This window comes from Podarcis tiliguerta, assembly GCF_965153285.1.
Source record: "Podarcis tiliguerta genome assembly, chromosome: 3".
Classification (NCBI taxonomy): Eukaryota; Metazoa; Chordata; class Lepidosauria; order Squamata; family Lacertidae; genus Podarcis; species Podarcis tiliguerta.
Genome location: NC_139536.1, coordinates 52508563 through 52532684, shown reverse-complemented (window position 1 = coordinate 52532684; position 24122 = coordinate 52508563). Strand labels below are relative to the sequence as shown.

Below are 24122 nucleotides of genomic sequence, written 5' to 3'. Positions count from 1 at the left end.
TAGAGCGGCTACAAAGTGGTTGAGAACAGAGTATGCTGTTGCTGGTTCGTTTAAGAGCCTGCACTAGTCTTTTTTTAATCTGCCTCCTAATGCTACACTTCCTGAAAAAAGTAGATGTTGATATTTTGTTTATACTGCCTTGATAGAGTTGAGGCTTTGTCTTTCCATTCATTATGTGCTTGATTGGGCTATTCTGAAACCAAAGGAGTGTTGGAATGTGGTCCAGTTTTTATAAAATATAAGATTAAACTAATTCAGCATGTAATGTCCAAGGATTATGCTGTGGAAATTATAGGCCTTCTTGCAGTGGTGCAGCTAAGCTTACCACTTCTGTTCTGATTAATTGGCATTTCTTTCCATTTGACTCTCTGTACCCCTGAAGTATGATCTTTTAAACAGATATCTTAAAGTCAGCCAGTAAAAAAGAATCTAATGTGCAACCTGCTCTATAGCTCTGTGTAATGCTGGAAATGCAAACAGCATACTGCGTGAGAAGGAAATTGAGCATTGATGTGTGTACTACGATGCATGCCAAGGAAGTGGAAAACTAAGGAAGTGATTTACTTTTTCCTTAACTAGAACTTCAAGCTTAGAATTCCAGCAGTTTTTTCTGAAGTGCACACATGAGCTTGAAAGAAAGCCATAGCAGACTAGCACATTGGGAATCACTGATTAAGATTTAGAGAATTTTTTCTCCATTATTTTGAGTATTGTGAGATTGAAAGAAACTTTATTTTCCAATCAGTGTTTATTCTCCTCTAACCTTGTTAAATGGTAATATAGAAAAATTGTATGCTTCTTGCTATTTTCTTTGGTAAATGCACTGGGGTTTTTTGTGTTTTTTTAAAAAGTATGTTTGCTGTGTTAATGTCGACAATTAGCATATGCAAAATAAATGAGAGACTTGGCACTGCCTTATATTTTATTGTGGCGTTTCTCGCATTTATCTAGTGCTTTGCAGCCCAAAGCAATAAAAGCAATTAAATAGAGTGCATGCACAGAAACACTTCATTTTTCCTTGATGTCTAGGTAAATGTTGGATCCAGTAGATTTAATCTGAACTTTGAAAAGCACATAGAACTGAAAGAGAAAGTAGGAAACAGTGTTGCTCTTCCAAATTTGTCCTTTAGCTCTATGTGCTTTTAAAGAGAGGAAAAAGTTGCCACGCCTCAACTTATGACTAGGGGGCAGGCTGTGGTGGGGAGCCTTCAGGCTTCATGAGCACTAGGAGAAGACTTCAAGGGCACCATTCATAGCTGTCAAGTGTCCTTTATTTGAAGGGACAGTCCCTTATTCCAGCACCATGTCCCGCTGCTATCCCTTATTGATAGATGTCCCTTAAATGTCCCTTAAATGATGTCCCTTAAATTTCAAAGGAATCAGCTCCTCTCCCTCCCTCCCTGCCGGCCGGCCAGGGAGTAGGGAGGCTCCAACTGTGTTGCTTGGCTGTGTTGCTCACCCAATAAGAAGTCTAAGAATGACTGGGGGGTGGAGCTTGCATGCCTTGTGTGTGGCTAGTTAATGCAAGCTGAGGGGTTTTTTGAATGCTGGACGCCATTTTGTTGCATCACACCTAGGTTGTGAAATGCTCCCCCCCCCCAATATACCATATTTTTCAAGGTATAAGGCTAGGTTTTTTACCTTAATGTCAAAAATTAGGGGGCGTTTTATACACGGATACATCTCCTCCTGTTTTCTTAAATCTGAGTCCCCCAAAATAGTCGGTGCCAACCCTGTTGGGTTATAGACACCTTTTGAAGATCCTATTTATTTCCCTAGCCATTTGACTGAGCTAATTTTAGAAGTATTTTCCTCCCTTGTTGAATTTCGTGTGACCTGGATGTTTGCTGTTTGTTTTAGATTATATTGTGGGATTTTTAGTGAAGGGCAGGCTAAAAGGCTTCAAATAAGTAAACAAGCTAAAAATTGCTTGTCTTATTGGAGGGGGGGTGGAGGATAGATGGCATTAAGTGTGAATGTCAGTATCTGTTACTAATTGGCCTGCAGGGCGTTTCGAGGAAGAATTCATCAAAATGAGGATGGAGAGGCTACAGGCATGGATGACCAGGATGTGTCGTCATCCAGTTGTTTCGGAAAGTGAAGTTTTTCAGCAGTTCCTTAGTTTCCGTGATGAAAAGGTATTACATTAAACAATAAGCTAAAAACCAAAGTAAAACACATGTCAACATTCTACACATCCAGATAGGCTTGCCTAAACAAAAATATTCTTAGCAGGTGCTGAAAAGAGTACAGTGAAAGAGGCCTACCTTACATCAATAGGCAGGGAATTCAAAGGGTGGATACTGCCACACTAAATGATTGATTTCTTACAAACGTGAAGCAAGAGTTATGTGGCATCTGTAACAGTGCCAGTTTTGCAGGTCAAAGTGGTCGAGTAGGTATGTATGAAGTTAGGCAATCTCACTAGTAAATGACCTCAGGCTGTTAAAAGTTTCATATATTAATAGGAACACCTTGAACTTGGCCCGACAGTAAATCTGCAACCAGTGCAGATCTCTGTGCAGGGATGTTCTATGCTGGCAGAGTCTTACTCCTCTCAGCGATCATGCTGTGGCATTCTGCACTAACTGCAGCTTTCAGATCAAGCACAACTGAAGCCTCACATAGAGCACATAGCAGTAATCCAGTGCTGAAGTGACCATTGAATGAGCTATACTCAGCTTTCAAATAGCTACATTAAAAATTCAGTGTGAAACTTCCCCAAGATTAAAAAGATATTTTTGCAGAAAGGAGCTTTCTGAAAAAGAAGCTGAAGAATAATAGATGTTAAGTCACATATGTGGCTGTCTGGATCACGGCTTCTTTCATGCTTGATTATTTTTTTTTCATACCAGTTTTGAACTGAGGACTGGGAGGAATCTGAAGATATATGGCAGGCCCCTGCCCTGCTCAAGAAACGTATGGGAGCAGGCCAAAGTCCCTGTGTGATTGAGACTGTTCAAGATGTCACTGCAAGAGTGTGTTGTCTCACATTGCCACACTTGTTCTTTTCCCTAGGAATGGAAAACCGGTAAAAGGAAGGCAGAAAAAGATGAGGTTGTGGGTGTTATGGTCTTTTCTACTATGGAACCAGAAGCACCTGACTTGGATTTGTTAGAAATGTAAGGTGTTGGATTATTCGTTTTCATGTCTTATTTCAAAATTGCTGTTGCCTGCTTTTTAAAAAAAGGTGCAATTGTTTTTAAAGCATATTTAATCTAAAATGTAGGACTAAAATGTAGTTTTCACTTTGCAAAAGGGATGTAAACTGTACTGAGGGCATGTGGCCTCCTAGTCAGTATGCAAAAAGAAACAAAAAATACAGATAAAAAATGTTCACAGTAGAAAATGAGGAAAACCCTGTGTAATTCAGTTCTTCATTATACAGTGAACAGAAATGTGATGCAGTTGGGAAGTTCACTAAAGCCATGGATGATGGAGTTAAGGAGTTGTTGACAGTGGGCCACGAACACTGGAAACGCTGTACAGGACGTAAGTGTTGGAATATATTTAACACAATGAAATTTGTCGTTTCTTGACTATTTTTTTAATGTGTTTATACAATGTGTAACAGGACTTACTTTGGCAAAAGACTAGAACTACTAGTGCAGTATTCATGAAATGAATGAATCAATTGCATATAAAATATGCAATCCACAAAAGTGACTGTGCTTGCCTCATAAACACTTGAAAGCTCTGGTTCTGAAAGACGTTGCTTTTGGAAGTTGCCCCACAGCTTATGCATTCTTATTTTTTAATCATGCTTCTTCTTTTTTTAAGATGTTTGAATAAGTTCTCAAGATCAGGAATGGGTGTGTGTGTGCGTGCGTGCGTGTGTGTGTTCTGGGTTTAAAGAGCTCTTACAGAATGTTTTTTTCTCCTTCACATGATTTTGCAATGAGCATGTGTTTATCTACTGTAGGCAACTTTATTTACAGAATACTTGGCGAACAAAATGAATTTTCAAAGCTAGTAAATGTTTTAGATCTTGGTGTTTTGAAAGCATAAACGAGCTTGCCAGAAAAGATCACAGCAGAATAAACAGAGTCATCCAACTTGGTATAGCTGGATTAATGCCAATTTTCCAAGATCCACCTTTTGAATGAATTTGGAAATGAACTATTGTTCATATTACTGGTATGGTTGTGTAGTGTGACAGTTTGCATACATGATTCATTAGCCATTTGTAGTATGTTTTTTAAAAGGCACAATTTCTCTAGAAAAGCATTTCTGTGTGAAAGACTCAGACTACTTAACTGATCTGCACCAAGCTGCCATTTGAAAAGTAAATACACCACAGAACTGTTTAATGCAGCCCCATAGACCTTGGACTTCAGAAATGAGTTTCCCATTAGATCTTGAGGTCACAGGGGACACTGCAAGCTTGGGCCAAGCAGCTGAAGCACTTGTATACCCACTGATCAAAGTAAATGAACTAATGGCACCAAGAGGGTAGTGCAAGTACTAGTAATCAAGCCAGTGGATGTGAAATACAGTGGTACCTCGGGTTACAGACGCTTCAGGTCACAGACTCTGCTAACCCAGAAATAGTACCTCGGGTTAAGAACGTTGCTTCAGGATGAGAACAGAAATCGCGCAGCAGCGGGAGGCCCCATTAGCTAAAGTGGTACCTCAGGTTAAGAACGGACCTCCAGAACAAACTAAGTTCTTAACCCAAGGTACCACTGTAAATGTGAGGAGAGAGGTGGAGAATACAGGGACTATCAGAAAGAACTTTGGCTGTCTGCCATACTGATGTTTATTTAGGTCAGGGGTTGGCAACCTAAGGGCCGTGGGCCAGTAGTGGCCCACAAGGCTTGTCTAACCGGCCCATAGTGACCCCTGCCGCCCCCCACTCTTACCAGCACGGTGCAGGGACCGACTTCCGGGTTGATGGTGCCTGTGTGCATGCGCACGGGTGCTGCTCCAACCCGGATGTGCACCGGAAATAGCATGTGCACATGCGTGTGGGACGGAGAAGCGCCCGTGCACATGCACACACGCTAATTCTGGCGCACTTCCAGGTCAGAAGAGCGCCAGAAATGGCGCCTGCGCATGGGCGCTCCTCCGACCTGGAAGAGCGCATGGGCGCACACGCTCCAGCCCATCCTCTGACGGATGGAGCGTCGACCAGCCCATCCTCTGATAAGATTGCCCACCTCTGATTTAGGTAGTGTTTTGTAGTCAGTTATTTGCTGAGTTGGCTCCTGCATAATGCTACATGCGCGAATCTCAGCAAGCCCAAGTGAAGCACTGAGCTTATGCACTCATCCTTCCCCTTGTCTCCTCCTGTTTGTGCCAGGAATGATGGATTAAAGCAAACAAATGGTTTCATAAACAAGCCAGCTTCAAGTAAAGCTTACTGGTTTAACAAACTATTGCCAGTAAAACAGGATCTCTGATACATGCGTAATGCTAAGTCAGGCTTCTTTGAAACAAAGTAATCTCAGCAGAAGTCCTCCTCTTTGCCGCATGGGAGGTGGTGGCAGGGCGAGCCCCCCACGGGGTGCCTTCTTGTCACCCCCTCAAAGATGGCACCTGGGGTGCCCTGCCCCCCCTTTGCTCCGCCCCGATGGGAGGATGGGGAGGGGAGTTGTGTGAGATGCGTACTGTACTTCACTTGGGCACATTGAAGCTCATCTATGTAACCCTGCATAGCCACTAAACACTAGCACTGCTTTTAAACAAGCTCATTGCATTTTTCTGGCTTTACCAGATTATATCTTAACGTTAAATCCTTTTTTTTCTTTCAGCATTGCCCAAGGAATACCAGAAAATAGGAAAAGCTTTACAGGGTTTAGCAGTGGTTTTCCATAGCAGTGGTTATCAAGGTATTTCATTCTAGCTCTGTTTTGATTTGTCTTTCAAAGCAACTTCACCTGTTTCTAGTATTTGGGCTGCATTAATTGGATGAGCTCGGAATAAATATTTTGGGTTTTTACTGGACTAAACTTCCTTCAAACATCAGGTAAGCTGAACATATGAAAAGAGCCCTGCTGGATCAGGCGAAAGACTTACCTAGTCCTGCACACTGTTCGCTTAGTGGCTACCAAGATGCTTATGAGTCCTTCCCTGTCATGCTCCGATTTATAAGGATTAGATATTGGGGTTAAATATTTGTTTTAAGCAAAGGCATCAATACTAGAAATACGATTTATTAATATAATCTCTGTTTGGAGAGTTATACTGATAGTGATTTCTTAAAAGATCAAAATATTGTGGTTAACTGTTGTAACCTCCCTTCTAGTAAGACTTTTACACAGGACAGCCTCTCAGACCAACTCAATCACTGGCTCCCTTCAGATTTTTTTTGCCAGACATGTATTAACCACACATTGCGTATTGATACTCAGGCCTTTTCCACACATCTGCCTCAGCTGTTTGCTTCTCATCCAACTCCTCAACAGCCTTTCCCTAACTGATAGCTAACTCCCAACTGTCTGGAACATCCAGTTAATTGTTGTGATCCAGAGCAATCAGACTAAAATTACCTGATCCAGGCCCCGTATAATGAAATCTTAAAGCAGCTATCTCTCTCCTCTCTCCAATATCAGCTCTGCAGGCTTTGAACTCTGTTGCAGAGGTCACAGAACATGTTTTCATTCCAAACATAAACACATTTACAGCATTTCTCTGCAACAGTAAACAAAGAATAGGTGAATTAGACTACATGAAAGCCCTGCTGTTTTGCCCTAAAACTTAATGTGCCAAACTAAACCCCAGCCTTGTGTTGATGTGTTCAGCAGAAAAATTTGAACATGTGTGGCTAGGGAAGGATATGAAAAAATATAAAGATGCTATCATTTAATTTTGTCATCTTAGTCCTGATAGTTTGCCAGTTTCAAATTTATAATTACTGGTATAATTAAAGGCGGTTTATTTTTCCTCATGGATTGGTTTATTCTTCGCATTTGAAGTAAATCTTAAGTAAGATTTTTATATTAAGTATTGATTTACTTCCACAAATACTTATAAACCTTCTACTATAGAAATCACTGGATGTACCAACAAACACTTATTTTAAAATGTAGATGTTTCTACATGTCCCATTTTTGTTTGTTTCAGCGACTCATTTTGACGTACTTGAAAACCTCTATGTCTCATTTGTTTTTAGGAGAGTCTGACCTCCATGAAGCAATAACGGAAGCAGGAAAAACATATGAAGAAATTGCCAGTCTTGTAGCAGAACAGGTATGTCATACTACTACATTGTGGGGGGAAGTCCATGGGTGAGTTCAGATGGAGCAGGTGTTTGCTTACATGGTGAGCCACCTTCTTCTGGAGCTGGTTGGGGAGAAGAGAAACAAGAGGTCATGTTGTACAAGTGGGCAAAGCTCATTGGATGGCTGTCTCCCTAGGAATGCATAGCATACTTTTGAGTGATTATAAAGGTGCTAAGAATTTAGCAAGAGTTGGTGATTATAAAACACTTTGAGGTTTCCCCCCCCCTTACAAAATCTACCACCATAGTCATGGTATGCAGAAGCCTGCTTCTGTATCAGTAAATGAATGGGAAATTTGTGTGTAACTGGGAGCTGGGCATTCAACTCCTCACCTGCTAGCTCTATAAAGTGCAGGGGGCAGCGGCTAGATTCAGCCACACCAACACATGATTTTCAGGATATGTGCCTCTTTTTAAAGGGCAATGGGCAAAAAAACCCCCTGAAATCTTATACCCCCTGTTGTATTAAAGCCTATTTGTACAAAGATTGGGTAAAATACAGTGATTTGTGTTCACTGATTTTATATTTGAATTTGCTATCTTTTTTTAAAGTAACAATTTCTTACGTGTATCCATTTGCAATCTGTAGGTGAGCTGCCATTTTTCAGCACTCAAAATTTCACGATCCCCTCCCCATTGGTAGTCTTCTAATTTTCAGTTTAGATGTGGAGTTTGTATGACCTATTGTTATGGAGTCAATAACTGGATTTCCCCCCTCTTTATCAGCCAAAGCAGGATCTTCATTTTCTAATGGAAACCAATCATGAATACAAAGGATTTCTTGGTTGCTTCCCAGATATCATAGGTGCTCACAAGGTAAGGAGCCTTTTTCACCATGACTTTTAAAGAGGTGGGAGCTACTTATCATACTGTAAGTTATGCAGACTCTCGATCTCTTCAGGAAAGGAAAAGGGGTCTTGCTACTACCTGCTAAGTTTTGGGATGTATGTATTTTAGTTGGTTTTTGTATTTGATTGGTTGCTGAAGTGGATGGAAGTATTTTTCCTGCTTGTTTTTAGGGTGAAGGGGTGTTCTGTCTGCCCTTTTTTGCATTGTTTGGGGAATTGCTTTACACCTTGGAGGTTTGGCATTTGATGTTTGCTTTTTTTGGTAGGGTGTATGTGTTTTGTCTGCAGGGTGCTTTTTTGCAGGGGGGGGGGGAGCAGTCCTGAGCACCACCAGTTTTTCTACTGGGATATGGGTGTTTTGTGTTGCCCACAGCAGGTTCTTGGATTTCCAGATGTGCCTGCAGGCCAAGAAAGGTTGGGGGTTCTTGTCCTACGGTATTTGGAGAAGGGCTATAGCTCAGTGGCAGAGCATCTGCCTTGCAGGCAAAATGGCTTAGCTTCAGTCCCCAGGTGGGGCTGAGAAAGATTATCTTCTGAAATACTGGGGAACCACTGCCACTGAGTTTCAACACTACTGAGCTAGATGGTCAGCTAGAAGGCAGCTTCCTGTGAAGACCAAGATTAGAAAGCCTGCATAGAGTATGGTGCACACTGTATAGTTCTCACACTTGAGGAAACCCAAAATAGTCTCTGTGGTTTATAAAGTGTGATGGAAGCTGAGAGCTTCAGTCACTATTTTGAGAGGACTTTCAGGAGCACTTTTCTGTGGAAGAACCTATTAGGGAGCAACTCAGTATAGCATTATGGAAATTGCTCCATCAGTGCAAGCATTTCACCTTGCTGGATGGAACAATCCTCCCTCTCCTCCGCCTGCATATGCTGTTCTAGGGGTTTTCCTGACCACCCAAAGAGCCAGTTGAGAGGTTGGCAAGCTGAGAAAATGCTGTTGAGCTAGCACAAGTCCTTAGTTGAATCTAGCCTTAAGACATTAAATATCCACATAGACAACCTCTAATTTCGGTTGATTATCTGCCCCACAAAACCCAGGCATTTTATTCAAAGTCAGGCTGATTACGACAAGTTAGGTGTTAACAGAGTTGTAGCTGTGTTGTAGCTGTGTTTACCCTTTGTGACTGCCCCCTCCAGGATACATGAAAATGGCTAAGCATCTTTCGTGGCTATGCTTTAATGTATTTTAGTAGCTTAAATTTAAACTTAATTTTGAAACTACTGATGGCAGATTCGTAGTCATCTGATGATGACCTGAAACTACTGCCCACTGCCTTTCCCAAGCCAGTTTTGCAACAGCGCTGCTTGCTGTGCAGAGGATTGCAGTTCTGCATGAATAAATAGCAGCACAAAACTAGTGTACATTGCAGCTTGGTTTTATAGTTCCCATAGCATGCCCCATGATTGTGTGAATTGGTTTGGAGGAAGATTAAGTATGTGGTGGTTGATCCTAGCATACAACACTCCTCCTTCCAGGCTTTGTAAATTTTTGAGGGAGGGGAGGTAGTCTTAGGAAATAGAATGAATGCAGATACAACACAGGCAAATGAAACTAATTAATTTAATTTGAGATGCTTTTCCGTTGATGCTTTATGTGATTTTTGTCTTAACAGGGAGCAATAGAAAAAGTGAAGGAAAGTGATAAATTAGTTGCTACCAGCAAAATCACCCCACAGGATAAACAAAACATGCTGAAGCGTGTAAGCACCATGTCATATGCACTACAAGGTAAAATGTACTTTACATTTAAATGACATTGTTTCCCCTGTTAATTGGGAATGGGGATAGAAGGGGATTGGTGAAAGGGAATTTTAAGAATAATTTTAGTCACATTACAAATACGTGATGTTTATATGGTTTGGGGTGCAGGGAGCGAAGAGGTTTTCCCCACCTGTCTGAATTAATTGGTGTCCCCTCCGTCTCTCTGTGTGTGTAGTCAGAAAGGAATCCCTTTCACTTGCTTTCTGGAACAGTAGCAGTATTCGTCTACTGTATTAAATGAAGTCTTCTGTATGCTTATTTAAGAACAGCAGTGTCAAACAGCATAAGGCAGGCTTCGGGGTTGACCTGCATATGATTGGGGAGTGTAATCTGTGGTGACATTGGGTGAGATACTCAGTCTTTATTCTTGATTAGTTAAGACAAAATACTTCAGTCTCAAATCAGCCTTTCATTGGCTCTGCCAGTCAGGTGGGGTATAAATAATAAAATTGTTTTTGGTTGTTGCTGCTGCTACTGCTGCTGCCATGCCTTCAACAGAAAAATGGTTTCCTACCCCTCCACTACCATAAAGTGCAAATCTGGCATTTTGCTTGGATTCCTAAATGAGTAAAATTTATTCCCTTTTGGAGTCAGACTTCAATATGTGCTCTGGTTTTGATTTTACAGCTGAAATGAATCACTTCCACAGTAACCGAATTTATGATTACAATAGTGTGATGCGCTTGTATCTGGAGCAACAGGCACAGTTCTATGAAACAGTAAGTTGCAATGTGTCTTGAACTCTCTCTGTCTGCACTTGCTTATTCTTCCAAAATTTCATATTTTTTCATAAAAATTATACAAACCACTTGATTGTAAAAAAACAACAACCTTCCATGGACTGCTTCAAGTGCATTTGTGCTCAAATACTCATCATGTGCTTGAAATTGTTGACTTCAGAAACACTTCATGTGGTGAACAAATTTATTTTTAAAATACAGGTTTATGAAGTAATAGTTCTTTCATCCCCTCATTGGAAAATGCTCCTTGGCACTGCCAATTCTTCCTCTACCACATACTTCGCATGACAAGACTATGCAGCTGCTGCTTGCTTTTTGGCTGGGATTCACAATGAATTGCATTTGGCAGTTCATTAGCAATTCTTTTCATTCATTTCAGAGAAGGGATAATGATTAAGCTGTATGCAGTTATTCCGCTTAATTCTCTCTAATTTCATCCCTTTTATACCTTGGAAAGTGAACACGTTGTAGTGTTAGCCTACTGCCGGGGGGGGGGGGGGTGGCAGCTTCTCTCTTTTCCCTCCTATTTAGTGACTCCAGCATTTATTTATGTATTTGTACTGCCCTTCACCAAACGGTCCCAGGGCAAGTCACAAAGACGTTACAGTTAAAAACAAGTACAGTGTATGTTAAAATCATAAAACAAAACTACAAAACAACCAATAACCAAGTAGTAAAGCATCAGCACCAAACAGCAGTATATAGCAAAGCAGGAGGAGCGACGACCCTTACTCACCCAAAGGCCTGAGTAGGAGGTGCATCATCACCAGTCGCCAAAGCATCCAGTGGATGCACAAAGAGGGAAGGTCATTCTACAACCAGGGTCCGCCACACAGAAAGCTGTCCCTTGACCACAGAGATGGCAGCTCCTCTAACAGGACATCTCCTGTTTATCTTAATATCCTGGTAGGTCAATGTGGAAGGAGCTGCTGCTTCAGATATTTGGGACAAGAGCTGTTTACAGCATTTATTATTATTATTATTGTCAGGGGTTCAGGAGCAGAGGCACAGGATAGGGAGGAAATGGAGAGCGAGGGGGAGGAGTCCGAAGGAAATGTCAGCGATGACAGCGGTCCGAGGTCTCTGAGTCTTTCCAGTGAATCGGAGGATTCACAAAAAGGGGCTCCCATGGTCAGGGCAAGGGGAGTGCCCAGGGGGGCACTTCAGGAAGAAGGGGACAGAGGGGACTCAGAGAGCAGCAGTTGGAAATCCGGACCAGCGTCCACACCAGAGTGCAGTAGGGGGGAGGAGTCCCAGGCATCGGGATCAGGCGGCGCGCTACCAGCGGGAGAACATGAGGCAGGGTTGACCACGCCTCCGTCGGGGAGCGAGGAAACGGTCAAGAGGAAGGTTAAAAGCTGCGCGCGCGCGCCAAGTTCAAATGTACAGGAGAGCAGCACAGTTGGCAGCCCGGAGAGGGAGCCGGGTCCTAAAGCCCGTCGAAGAGAGAGGGAGGAGTCAGGGGGGTCAACGTCTGCGTCGGAGGAGTCCAGGAAAGAAGGGACCCAGGGGGGTAGCAGGACCCAGAGGAGAAAGGAGAGAAGGAAGAGGTGGAGTAAGGTTAGAGTCTTAAACTGGTGTACAGGGGGCGGAGATTCAGATGGAGCTTCGCCGGTCTAAACCCTAGACGTAGAGCTGGGGCGCTGCGGCTTGGAAATGGAAACTGTACTTCAATAAAGACTTTTGTACATTACTGCCGGCTAGCGTTGGTCCTCTGTGAGCTGGGACCAGGAGCCAGCTCTGACAATTATTATTATTATTATTATTATTATTAGGACATTGGTGACACTGTGGTCTAAACCACTGAGCCTCGCTGATCAGAAGGTTGGCAGTTTGAATCTGTGTGATGGGGTGAGCTCCTGTTGCTCTATCCCAGCTTCTGAGACCCTAGCAGTTTGAAAGCACACCAGTGCAAGTAGATAAATTGGTACTGCTGTGGCTGAAAAGTAAATGGTGTTTCCATGCGCTCTGGCTTCCGTCACAGTGTTCCATTGCGCCAGTAGCGGTTTAGGCATGCTGTCCACATGATCCAGAAAGCTGTCTGTGGACTGAAGCAAGATGAGTGCCACTCCCCATGGTCGCCTTTGACTGGACTTTACCTTTACCTTTTACCTATAATTACAAAAACAAATAGTAAAAACTACAGAAAAAAATCCCAAAGTGTACACACACACACACACAGTGTGCTTTTTTCTGAGGGAATGCCGGGGTATGCATACCCCTAAACATTTTGTGAATCTAAGTTCATACTTTCTCCTTTGGGACTACTCAGTAAGCAGATTTAATTATTTGGCAACTTGCCTTTTTTAAAAAATCATCTATATTTTTATTCATGATACAGCAACCTTTAAGAGTGCTAGAATATGCTTCAAATGGACAAATGTTTGAGCTGTCAAAGATATCAGGTTTCTTGAACAGCATGCAGAATAAATTATTATAGTAGGTCTATACAGTTTGTTTACCTTTTCTATGTTAATGGAATGAATTGCTTTAAATGTTCTCATAAGTTCTTTGAGATAAGGTTTATTTTATTTATTACAATTTATATAACGGCTGTAAAAACAACCACCTCCAAGCGGTTTGCAAAAACAAACAAACCTGAATAATTCTGAATATATGGGGTTATCTCGCTTTTCATGTGCCATATTTGTTTGTCTATTTCAGATTGCACAAAAGCTGAGGCAGGCTCTCAGTCGCTTTCCAATGATGTAGATACAGAGACAGATAATGAAGAACTCCAAAGTGCTTTTCTGATTTTTGGTGGGGCAGTGCAAATAAGTTAAGTCTTCGCCATCCAAAAAGCCTTTTTTAAAAGAAATAAAATGCAAAAGAAAGTGAAAACTTCAGGAGTTTACTTTGTTAACCTAAATGCCTTGGATATTTATGTATATTTTTATCCTATATGCTTTCCCCTCCTACCCACTATCTTAGTAGAACTGGAAAATGCCCTATATTAGGGAAGGGTAATCTATGGCTCTCCAGTTGGAGCTAGCTCCCATCCTCATTGACCATTGCCTTGGTTCCAGGGCTGTGGGAGTTGGAATTCAATTACATCTGGAGGGCCATGGGCTCCCCTACTCTGCTCTATGATAGGGCTTCAAATTGCCAAATGGTTTGTTGCCAAGGGTTACATACTCTATAAGAGTATTCTGTGTCACCTGATTAGATTTTTAAAAATACTTTATCCTGATTGCTGAAATGCTTTCTAGCATATACTTTTTTTGTTACGAGCCTACTGTTGAAAGCAGTTTAGCTTCCCTCTCCTGTAGCAATGGTATACAAAATCTGAAATAAAGTTGCTGACGCATATGAGAATCTTTTAATATCCTGTCCTTGAACCACAGATGCCTCAAAACATGAGGGCTAGATTATTTTTTTCTTCCTGTCTATATGAGAAAAAAAAAGAGCTGAACCTAAAGACAGCCATTCCAAACATCTGGAAGATATTGTTCCATCCAGTAATTCTGAGCCATGCACTTTGGTTAACTACCCAATAGTCATGGTTGTGTGTTTGGAGCCTTTTTGCTCTGTCCTTACCAAGTGTGTAGCATCAATAGTGTCTCATGTCCCATCACCACTGCCATGATAGAAAATGTTTCAAGGTCACTGCCAGATTCTGGGTGCTTATATAATAGCATGATACTACTTTTTTTTATCCACTTTAAAATGATCCCATAATGGCCAAAATTCTTTATTTTTTACCTCTGGAAAACAGACCATTTATTCAGGTGTTAAATACAACATGGGCTTATAAAACAAGTATCTACTTCAAAATGCAACTATGCTTGAAATGTTATGTTCAGGCCACTGTTGTTAAAACAGCTTTTGCATACCAACAGTGGGCAATAAAGGCTTGAAGGTATGTTGCCACAAATTTTCTCACTATACCACACACAACTTCCATTAGAATTAGTCTTCACTGCATAAATAAACATTCTTTCATCTACCAAGTCATTCTAAGAGAGTAGTACTCCCTATATGTTCTGTTGACTTGTGCGCTGTTGTCATTTTGTGTGTGTTAGAGTAATAAAGAATCTCTGTCTGCCATGATAATATAATGCTGTACCCTGCCCCCCAAAAAAACACAAAATCCCAGAAGGTAAACATGGCTCAATCCTCTCTATTGTCAGGTATTTAATTATTTTTCTACATTTTTTTTTTTGTTTTCCTATTAATTTAGTTTGTCTTCCAAAATTCCATAAAGTGTTACGATACAGCCATTCAGATATGTACAAATTGTAAAGAATGTGTATAAATGTTTTATGCCAAATGTAATGAGATCTATCTTGCATGTAGAAACAATTTATGAAGTTAATGCAAAGTGTATAGTAAATTCTAAGGCACTTTTTCACAGCACCACTTTTCCAGCATTTGTATATTCACTTTTTGTGTCAATCTTTGTTACTGGTTCGCTGAGGATTTCTTTTTACCAAACTTTAAATTGATCCTGATGACAGAAGTTGCAGACTTACCATCTTTAACAGACAAACTGGGACAGAAGAACAGAAGAGATGGTTTCAGTGTGGAAAAGCCATGTATGTAGCAAGACCATTTGAAAAGGCAGATCTGTAACTTCCCAGCAAATTAAGTCTTTAAATTGATAATAAATATTTATACATAAAAGAAACTTTGTGGGCCCCCCCCTCATTATTTTGCTACTCTATAAAAACAGGTGTTTGCAGGTACCACCACATCTGTACTTTTCACCAAGGACACATCTCCTATTTTATTTTAGGATGCAGTTTTTGAACCAAAGTTGCAATTTTCTCCTGGCAGTAAGAGGCTTCTTTTAAGTTTTGAAATCTACAAAGCTTCTGCACAAATATCATTCTAGTTACCGTATTACATCCTGAAAGAGCTTAAAGTTGCCTTGAATCTTGGTAGCGTGAAACCTTATATACAAACATCATCTCCAGATTTCCTTATATATCTCATAAGAAATATATTTAGGGGCATATATCTGCTTCTACAGGGACCCGGGTGGCGCTGTGGGTAAAAGCCTCAGCGCCTAGGACTTGCCGATCGAAAGGTCAGCGGTTCGAATCCCCGCGGCGGGGTGAGCTCCCGTCGCTCGGTCCCAGCGCCTGCCAACCTAGCAGTTTGAAAGCACCCCCGGGGGCAAGTAGATAAATAGGGACCGCTTACTAGCGGGAAGGTAAACGGCGTTTCCGTGTGCGGCTCTGGCTCGCCAGAGCAGCGATGTCACGCTGGCCACGTGACCCGGAAGTGTCTGCGGACAGCGCTGGCTCCCGGCCTCTAGAGTGAGATGAGCGCACAACCCTAGAGTCTGTCATGACTGGCCCGTACGGGCAGGGGTACCTTTACCTTTACCTTTTATCTGCTTCTACACAAAAACTCCAATAATATATAGTAACTTTTTGTCTTTTTTATTATTAAAGATTTTCTTGATTTACAAAAGTGTAACTTTTTGTCTTTTTAGGAGAGTTGTGTTTAAACTCCACCCTCCATATCTAGGCTACGTACTGCTCAAAGTTAGTCAGAACAGAGGCATGACTGGAAATCATTTTTAGCAGTCGGTTATGAAATTTAGCTTGGGGGCTACTTACTAATATTGCACTTCTGCCACTATTAAAAATGGCAGCAATGATAAATGAGATGAATAAATGTTGACATTTCAGCAACTGAAGTTGATTTTAATTTTGTTAAACAATCATGAGTAGCTATTGCAACAAAACTTCTTTTTTTAGTTTTGGTTTTAAACTATGTAGATTATGCCAAACTGCAGGTAACAAAATGACAAAATTTTGCTGCATAATGTCTCATTGTTTAGTAGCCCTCAGCCTTAAAATTAAAAACAAAACAAAACCCATAATTTCTGAGCATTTTTGCAATAATAAGAGTACTTATTTCAAGGGTGAAAATTTTATCATTTGTATCTGCAACTCAGCTTTAATAGTATTAACAAAAAGCAAAAACTTAAGGAACACTCTTAAGTTAAACAAACCACTACAACTCACACTTGAAGCCAAGTTTGTTGACACAGCTTACACTGGATATTCTTAATACAGATATTTTTTTGTATCACTTCAATTGGCTCTTTAAAGAATATTTGGTTGCTACTGTTGATTAATTTAGAACTCATTAGCTTTAATTGTGCAGTTCTCTAATGTATTTCCTGTAATATAGATAATTATGCATTTCCCTTCATAGCATCTGAGATATCTCCCTGCATTTTGAGACTAGCTGCATTAAAAGAAAGGAAACACACTATGCTGAGAGGCAAACGCATATTAACCAAGAAAATTTCCATCTATATCAACTTTTTTTAACCTCTTGGGACTGCTGTTTGTCAGTTAATTTTCAAACTGTTAAACATTTCAGCCAAGGTACCTAAAAAAGTAGCATACCTATCCATAACTTATGATGACCAGATTTTTTTTCAATGAATCCGGGGACCCTTTTTTTTTTTTTTTTGGAAGCTGAGTAGCAACAGGGAGTCAGTAGTGGGGATGGTGAGGCAAAATACCCTGGGCCCAAGCACACATCCATATTGTACAGTGGTACCTCGGGTTAAGTACTTAATTCGTTCCAGAGGTCCGTTCTTAACCTGAAACTGTTCTTAACCTGAAGCACCACTCTAGCTAATGGAGCCTCCTGCTGCTGCCGTGCCGCCGGAGCACGATTTCTGTTCTCATCCTAAAGCAAAGTTCTTGACCTGAAGCACTATTTCTGGGTTAGCGGAGTCTGTAACCTGAAGTGTATGTAACCTGAAGCGTATGTAACCCGAGGTATGTAACCCGAAAGTCCCCATATGATGTGTTGTGCACAAAATGGCGGGCACCACGGTAGTGAGCAGCCCATGAAGGCAGCCAGAGCCAACTGCGCTACTAGGAAGGCTCCGGGCTGCTGAGGCTGCTGTCACCACATTTCCCGGGGACAGATTTGCAAATCTGGGGAAATTCCGGGGACGGAATTTGTCCGGGGACAGATTTGCAAATCTGGGGACTGTCCCCGGGAACATCTGGTAATCCTACTTTAACTAGAACAATTTCCCCTTTTCTCTTCAAAGCAGGACTGCTTTGTGGCTGCCTCAACAGTTGAAGCTGTAGGGAGGCAGCTGCATCAAGCATCTAGCTTAGTAAAATAATAATTGCTGGCTGCTGCCCTGCTTAGCACACTCTCTGCAATCCAGCAAAAGTGGCTTAACAAAAAGTCAATTTAAATCCTGCTCTCAAGTGAAAAACAAATAAGGGAGATAAGCTCCCAATACTTAAGTGTGTGGGGGGAGTGATTTCCCAAAGGAAAGCATTTACCCACACCTTGTCCCATGGGGCACTCATCTTTTTGAGCATCAATTCATGCCCATGTATATAGTGAGATTTCTTATTTTTCCATGATAGTTGTTATGTGTCTTATGCTTCACTTTCTAGAACAGGATCTGTTGAAAAGACAGATTTGACCTGGGCTGCAGGAAGATCAGAGTAAATTAAACATATGACCATCTTGCAATGGCACTGCCCTGATTAACAACCATCTTGAAAGTCCTTTTAATTACTCCCACTGCTTAGACCCACTGCGATAGCTCAGTTGGTAGAGTATGAGACTCTTAATCTCAGGGTCATGGGTTTGAGCAGCATGTTGGGCAAAAAGATTCCTGCATGGCAGGGGGTTAGATGATCCTCGTGGTCCCTTCCAACTCTACAGTTATATGATTTTATCTTTTATTTTTATTTTTTTAAAAAGAAAAATGTAAGCACTGTTACTTGAATGGATCCTCAATCTTTCTAAATGTTTTTACCCTAGATGTGAAGGTGATTCCCCCCCCCCCCCGTGAAAGGACTCCTGCAATGATAGGAGGCATTTTCAACATGCAGTCTGTATTCCATGGAGCAATGTAGGCTCATGCACTGAGTGTGTGCTGTCCCATTTTCTGCCATATTGCAAACCATTTGCAGTTTGTCATGAAGTTGCGGGTGGGGAGCAACCATTTGATAAAAATAACTATATCTCTCTTGGGCTCACCTTGGAGAAGCTAGTTGCAGGTGGGTAGCCGTGTTGGTCTGCCATAGTCAAAACAAAATTTAAAAATTCCTTCCAGTAGCACCTTAGAGACCAATAAGTTTGTTATTGGTATGAGCTTTTGTGTGTATGTATCTGAAGAAGTGTGCATGCACACGAAAGCTCATACCAATAGACTTGGAGAAGTTAGTTTAACTGTTCTTTAGATCCTGGCCAAAATATAAAAAACTCAGAAGGCTAATAGAGTCAACATCTCATTGTTAAACTCAATGGCTCCAAATTTAGAGGGGTCATGTACTGTACTGTAAGCAGGAGCAGTTGTCAGCCAGGTATTTGTGATGCAGCCTTAAGTGTCATTTGTTACTACGTGGATTTAGGACTCTAGCATTTAACTTTGTTATAAAGAGCATGAAAGGACCCATCTCAAATTTGGCAAATATAAAATAAAATATATACTTAATATACCAAAAACTCTTGCTCAGGGCATTTCCCTACAGTGAACCTGGACTTTCTAAAAGGTAATCAACTTGATCCTTAATGTACTTGGTACATTGGGCTATACTTATCTTCTGCGTACCTCTTTTTTCAATATACTCATGCAAAAGTAGTACGTATTAGTTTGGATGTGCCTAATTTTCTTATTTGAATGCATGCACACAATGATCATAGGAAAGATAACATCAACAGAGTCAACATTAAAAATGCAAGATTCTATTCATAGGGTTGTTTTGGTGGTTTTGGGTTTTTTTTTTAACTTTAGAGGTACTTTAATAGCTATCATTAATAGAGTTTAATTGAAACTCAGTGGGTGATTTCTCTGCTGATTGCTTGTTCATGCTGAGAGGAGGATACAACTCAATGGGATTTAAATAAATTGTTATTAATGGGAACAATTTATTAACTGAACAAGAAAGCTTCATTCTCACCACCTCCTGTTTGACAGATACAATTTCCCCCAGTACTTCTACAGATGTGATTTTGCTTCTCCTTCTATTATCTTTAATACACGCGCTTAGCACATTTTTCAAAAGTCAGATGAACTTATAAAACATGTTAAGAAACCACAATAGACATGTTAAAAAACATGTTAAGAGTCTGATGACGTTTTGAACCAAGAAGTTATTGATTCATAGTTTAGCCTCTAAGCCACTATACTATACCAGCTCCTTTTGGAGAGTCAAAACAAAATAAGACTACAAAAAATATGGTTGTCTGTTCACTCTCTCTGCCTAAATAAATATGGTCTAGCTAAAATTTACTCATCTGCAAATAGTTTTGGGATGAAATGAGTCAAGCTTTTAAACAGCTGCTGCTAAAAACAGACTTTTAATAGGAAAGGTTTCGCATCTGTCATGGCAAGTCTGTTTTTGCTAAGAGATTCTACGTTTTTAAAGTACAGAGGTAAGATCTAAGAATATATAAAGGATGCAGAGAGTTTTTGTCTTTGGGGGGAGGGGGGAAGCCCTGCATTTCTTCCAAATACCAAATAGAATTATTCCAACCCTAGGTTAGGCTTGGAAGATGGCAGTGGGCTGGAATAAACTAAACAGCAGGAGTCCTGCTAGTGCAGGACGTGGCCCCTTTGGAGTTGGCTCCTATGAGGTCGACCAATCATGTTTTAATGCCAAATCGCCACCTAAACCTATATTCTAATTGGCCTTGATAATCTGTTTCATCCAATAGCACCCTGGTGAAATCACCATCACCTCTCAAGGACCTTGCCAAAAGGGGGTGTTGGCAAGTAGCTGATAATTGTTACAATCTCCCAGGTGTGGTCTCAGAACCATCTACTTCAGAGTGGCAAAAATCATTTCCTCTGCCAGTGCAGCATTTATAACCTTCTGGAGCCATTGAGCTCACTTTGGCTCCAGTAACCAAGTTGAGCAATGGTTGAGAGCACATGTTACTGGAAAAACCTCTCCAGGCACCTTGGCTACATCCTCAGGTTGCAGCAAATGGAACTGGAACTGTATTAATGATGATATCTAGGTCAGAGCACATATGAGCAACATTGCCTTCTAAGTGCTTAGAAAACATGTCACAGTAGGCCTTAGACGACTCACCACTCAGCTTGCTTTTTTAACCCCAGGTGACATACTTCCTTCTTCCTGTATCTACTGAAATAAGGTCGTTCTGCCCTTTCATGACCTTGCTGCCCCAGCACATCTTTATCTTTGTCATTCTCCAGAGGAAAGGCAGGATACCTAAATAAATATGAAGCTGCCTTATAGTGACACAGACCACTGCTTCATCTAGCCTAGCATTATCAACTCCCACATGGCAGTGACTATTAAGATCTCAGAAAGACATATTTCCCAGTAGTTTTGCTGCCCAAGATCCTTTAACTTAGGGCTGCCATATGTCTGGAATTTACCGGACGTAGCCGGGATTCAACCATTTGTAACAGTGCCTGGGCAGAACTCAATTTAATGTCCAGGAAAATTCGGACGTATGACAATCCATTTTGGAAGTGTATATTCTGGCAAATTTTCTTTAAAAATAGCTCAAAAACTTACTTTTCTTAAAATATATTTTGCAAAACTTAAAAAATCTCATCAACTTTTGTGTCCAGATTTTTCACTTTTTGAAATATGGCAGCCTTATTTAACTGGAGAATGATCCTGGAACCTTGCGTCTGCAAAGCATGTGCTCTGTCAATGAGTGCTGGCCATTCCCTTCCACATCTGAGAGCTGGTCACATTTAGCTTGGCCTTTGATAGACAACAGGCACCTCAGATATATATCCCCTACTGAAAAGTGTGTGGCATGGCATGTGTGACAGTGAGAAACACTTAAAATAGTTTGTAAAAATAAACCAAATACAAGAATGGGTGGTCTCTTCGACATTCAATAATTATGAAGCAAAGATTACAGTTTGCAAAAGACCAATGTTCAGAAAGTGATTCAAACACAAACCAAATATTACAGCTAGGGAAAAAATAGTTTACAATGCAGTTAGAGTGAAAGAAGCAGGGAGGGTAGAACTTCTTGATAAATGTTGAATAGATCCCCTTTCTCACATACACTCAAAAAATTCTCAAAACACAGACTTCTTTCTACATCCTGTCATGTTTGTGCACCACCACCCTGCCTTCCACGGCAGCCAGGTTTTAAACATAACCATTGCAACTATGTGGGAACATTGTCCTAAACCCAAAGCCCTGGGATATTCAGGATAGAATGCTACCTTGTGGCATCTCAAGAAAGATTCTCCTCCCCACCCCCCACCCCACCCCGTCTTTTGTTTAGGGAACAGACACAAACGTTTCTTAATTGGCTAATCTCTGGAAGATGTTTCTCCAGTGACCCACTAGGGTTGGGAGTAAGGACACATAGGCAGGGTAGCAGGGACAGCTCTATAGGGTTGCAAGGTTGAGTGTTTTTGCAGAACACAATGGGTACCTAGAGAAGGAAAAGGAAGTGGAACCACCCAACTGCATACCCAGGAAGCTTCAAAGTTTATTTGGCTCAAGGCTAGCCAAGAGAACATACAGGCTTTTTGATGTGAGGGATCAAGTCCTAAGAGGCAGGGGGTAGGAATAACTATCATGCCAGGAAAAGGAGGACTTTGCCAGAGAATGTAAAGGAACACACAAGTAAAGAGGCCACAACTGTAGTCTCACAAGGGCAACAACTGATAGCTCACTAAATGTACAAATCCTTCAGGTGGAAGTCACCTTGCCTATGGAGAGTCAGCAACATTAATGGCTTGGGACTCAAGCGCCTGGAAGATGATTGGCTGCCTTCTCTACTACCTTCCAAGCTGAAATTTGCAACCAGGGAGAGAAGCCTGTCTTATGGTTCCACTACCAGCAATAACACGAAGAATGGGGATCTGGGACAGGCCATTGTCAGCATCACCACCCAAGGGAAATCAGGCAGTCTCCATTCAGGAAACATGTGAAGACTTCCTCATTTACCCAGATTATTTACCCAATAATGTTATGAATTTTTTTTATACTCCTGGTTTTAACTGCTGCCTGTAATATATTATAATGTTTTGAATTGCTTTGTGTAACTTTATTGTTATGAGTCATCCTGGACTCCCCTTGGGGAGGAAGAATGAGTTATAAGGACAGGTTGGAGACAGTGATGCTTCTGAATACCAGTTGCTGGAAGCCACAGGAGGGGAGAGTGCTTGTGTGCTCAGGTCCTGCTTGCCAGTTTCCCACAGGCATGTGTGTGGCCACAGTGAGAACATGATGTTAGACTAGACAGGCTTGATCCAGCAGGGTCTTCTTATGTTTCTATGAAATAAGTAAAAAAGAAAAAGAGGGATGGGAAGTGAACTCTGTGGACACTCCACAGAACATCTCTCTTCTCACACAGTCAACGGGGGATTGGCAGGCATGCCATGCTGCTTTTGTCCTTCACCATGGAGTGTGAACTCCTGTTGCATGTTTATGTGTGGAGTCCTGAGGCACAGGACATTTCAGTAGTTCTGAGAAGACAAATGTACACATAACACAAAGCCATAGTACTTTGGCCCTATCCTGCATGCCTTATATTCTGAGTTGTGGTGTCCCTATTTGGGGCTTGTATACTGGTGCTGGTGTGTTGCAACTGGCTGTAATTGTTGGCCATAATACTAAGAGAACAAGGGAGAAGTTCATGGTGAGCTCTGGCACCTCTTTTTCTAGAAAAATGCTCCATTCACTGCTGTGTGATCAGAGCTAAGCTCACAGCTATCCATTTCCAAGTTTAGGCTGCCATCTCCTTTCTTTTGTCCCCCTCTCACCACAAAACACTTGTCCATGATCCAACACTACATATAAACCATCATAGCTTCAATTTGTTAACTCCCACTGAGGGATTAACAACCCATCATCCCTTACCATTAGCAAGCATACAGATGGTAAATGGCAGCTGTAACAGTATGGTGTGAAATGGTACCGACTGAAGGCATTCCCCCCTACCCCCCCCCATTTTATTCTACCAATAAGAGAGTTGGATTGAAAACTGGGCTGGAGCTGATATGGACAAGACACCATCACTAGAACAGCCCAAATGAAATTATATTATACAGTTTGACTGTAAAGCTGTACAAATCTACACTCTGAACCCAGCAACACGATATGTATAAATATTGCTGAACAAAAATTAATAAAATGTGGAAATTAATACCTCTTTCATGAGTTCAGTACAGAGTGTGCAAGAGAGGGAGCACATCTAATTACCCCAATGTCTAACACCTACTGAAGCACAAAGTTAGGGCATGGTGGTCAAATGCTCTGATTTCTCTGTTTGGTTGACATTTGAAACTGGGAATAGCAGTCTACATTACTAGATTTCTGTGTGAACCTTCCCATCCTAGTGTACACACGGGAGTCTTTCCTGTGTCTACTGAACATGTAGGGAACTTCTGCATCCAGCCCTATATGCATATACTCAGCAGCCCTATGCATGAAAGAAATTCAACACTTGGTTCATCACAACAAAAAGTGAACAGCTGGTGAGCAGAGCTAAAGTATTTCACTGGGGCAGGAAGTGAGGAAGAATGCAGGGGGGGGGACTGTAGAAATTCTGGCTGATGGCCAATCCAGCTGCCTTGTGTCCCCTCCC

At 41.3% G+C, this 24122-nt stretch overlaps 1 protein-coding gene across 4 annotated transcripts in view; it reads left to right on the top strand.

Annotated features, from left to right (window-relative positions):
• Positions 1-15207, top strand: part of SNX9 (sorting nexin 9) — a 42774-nt gene extending 27567 nt beyond the window's left edge. For all 4 annotated transcript variants that reach the window (XM_083434154.1, XM_083434156.1, XM_083434155.1 and 1 more), the window contains 9 exons: positions 2008-2138; positions 3019-3122; positions 3389-3492; positions 5754-5831; positions 7115-7191; positions 7949-8038; positions 9693-9807; positions 10468-10559; positions 13245-15207. In XM_083434154.1, coding sequence (XP_083290280.1) covers positions 2008-2138; positions 3019-3122; positions 3389-3492; positions 5754-5831; positions 7115-7191; positions 7949-8038; positions 9693-9807; positions 10468-10559; positions 13245-13292 — 839 coding nt within the window. In that variant the 3' untranslated portion in view covers positions 13293-15207. The remainder of the gene's footprint in view (positions 1-2007; positions 2139-3018; positions 3123-3388; positions 3493-5753; positions 5832-7114; positions 7192-7948; positions 8039-9692; positions 9808-10467; positions 10560-13244) is intronic.
• Positions 15208-24122: the final 8915 nt, after the last annotated feature.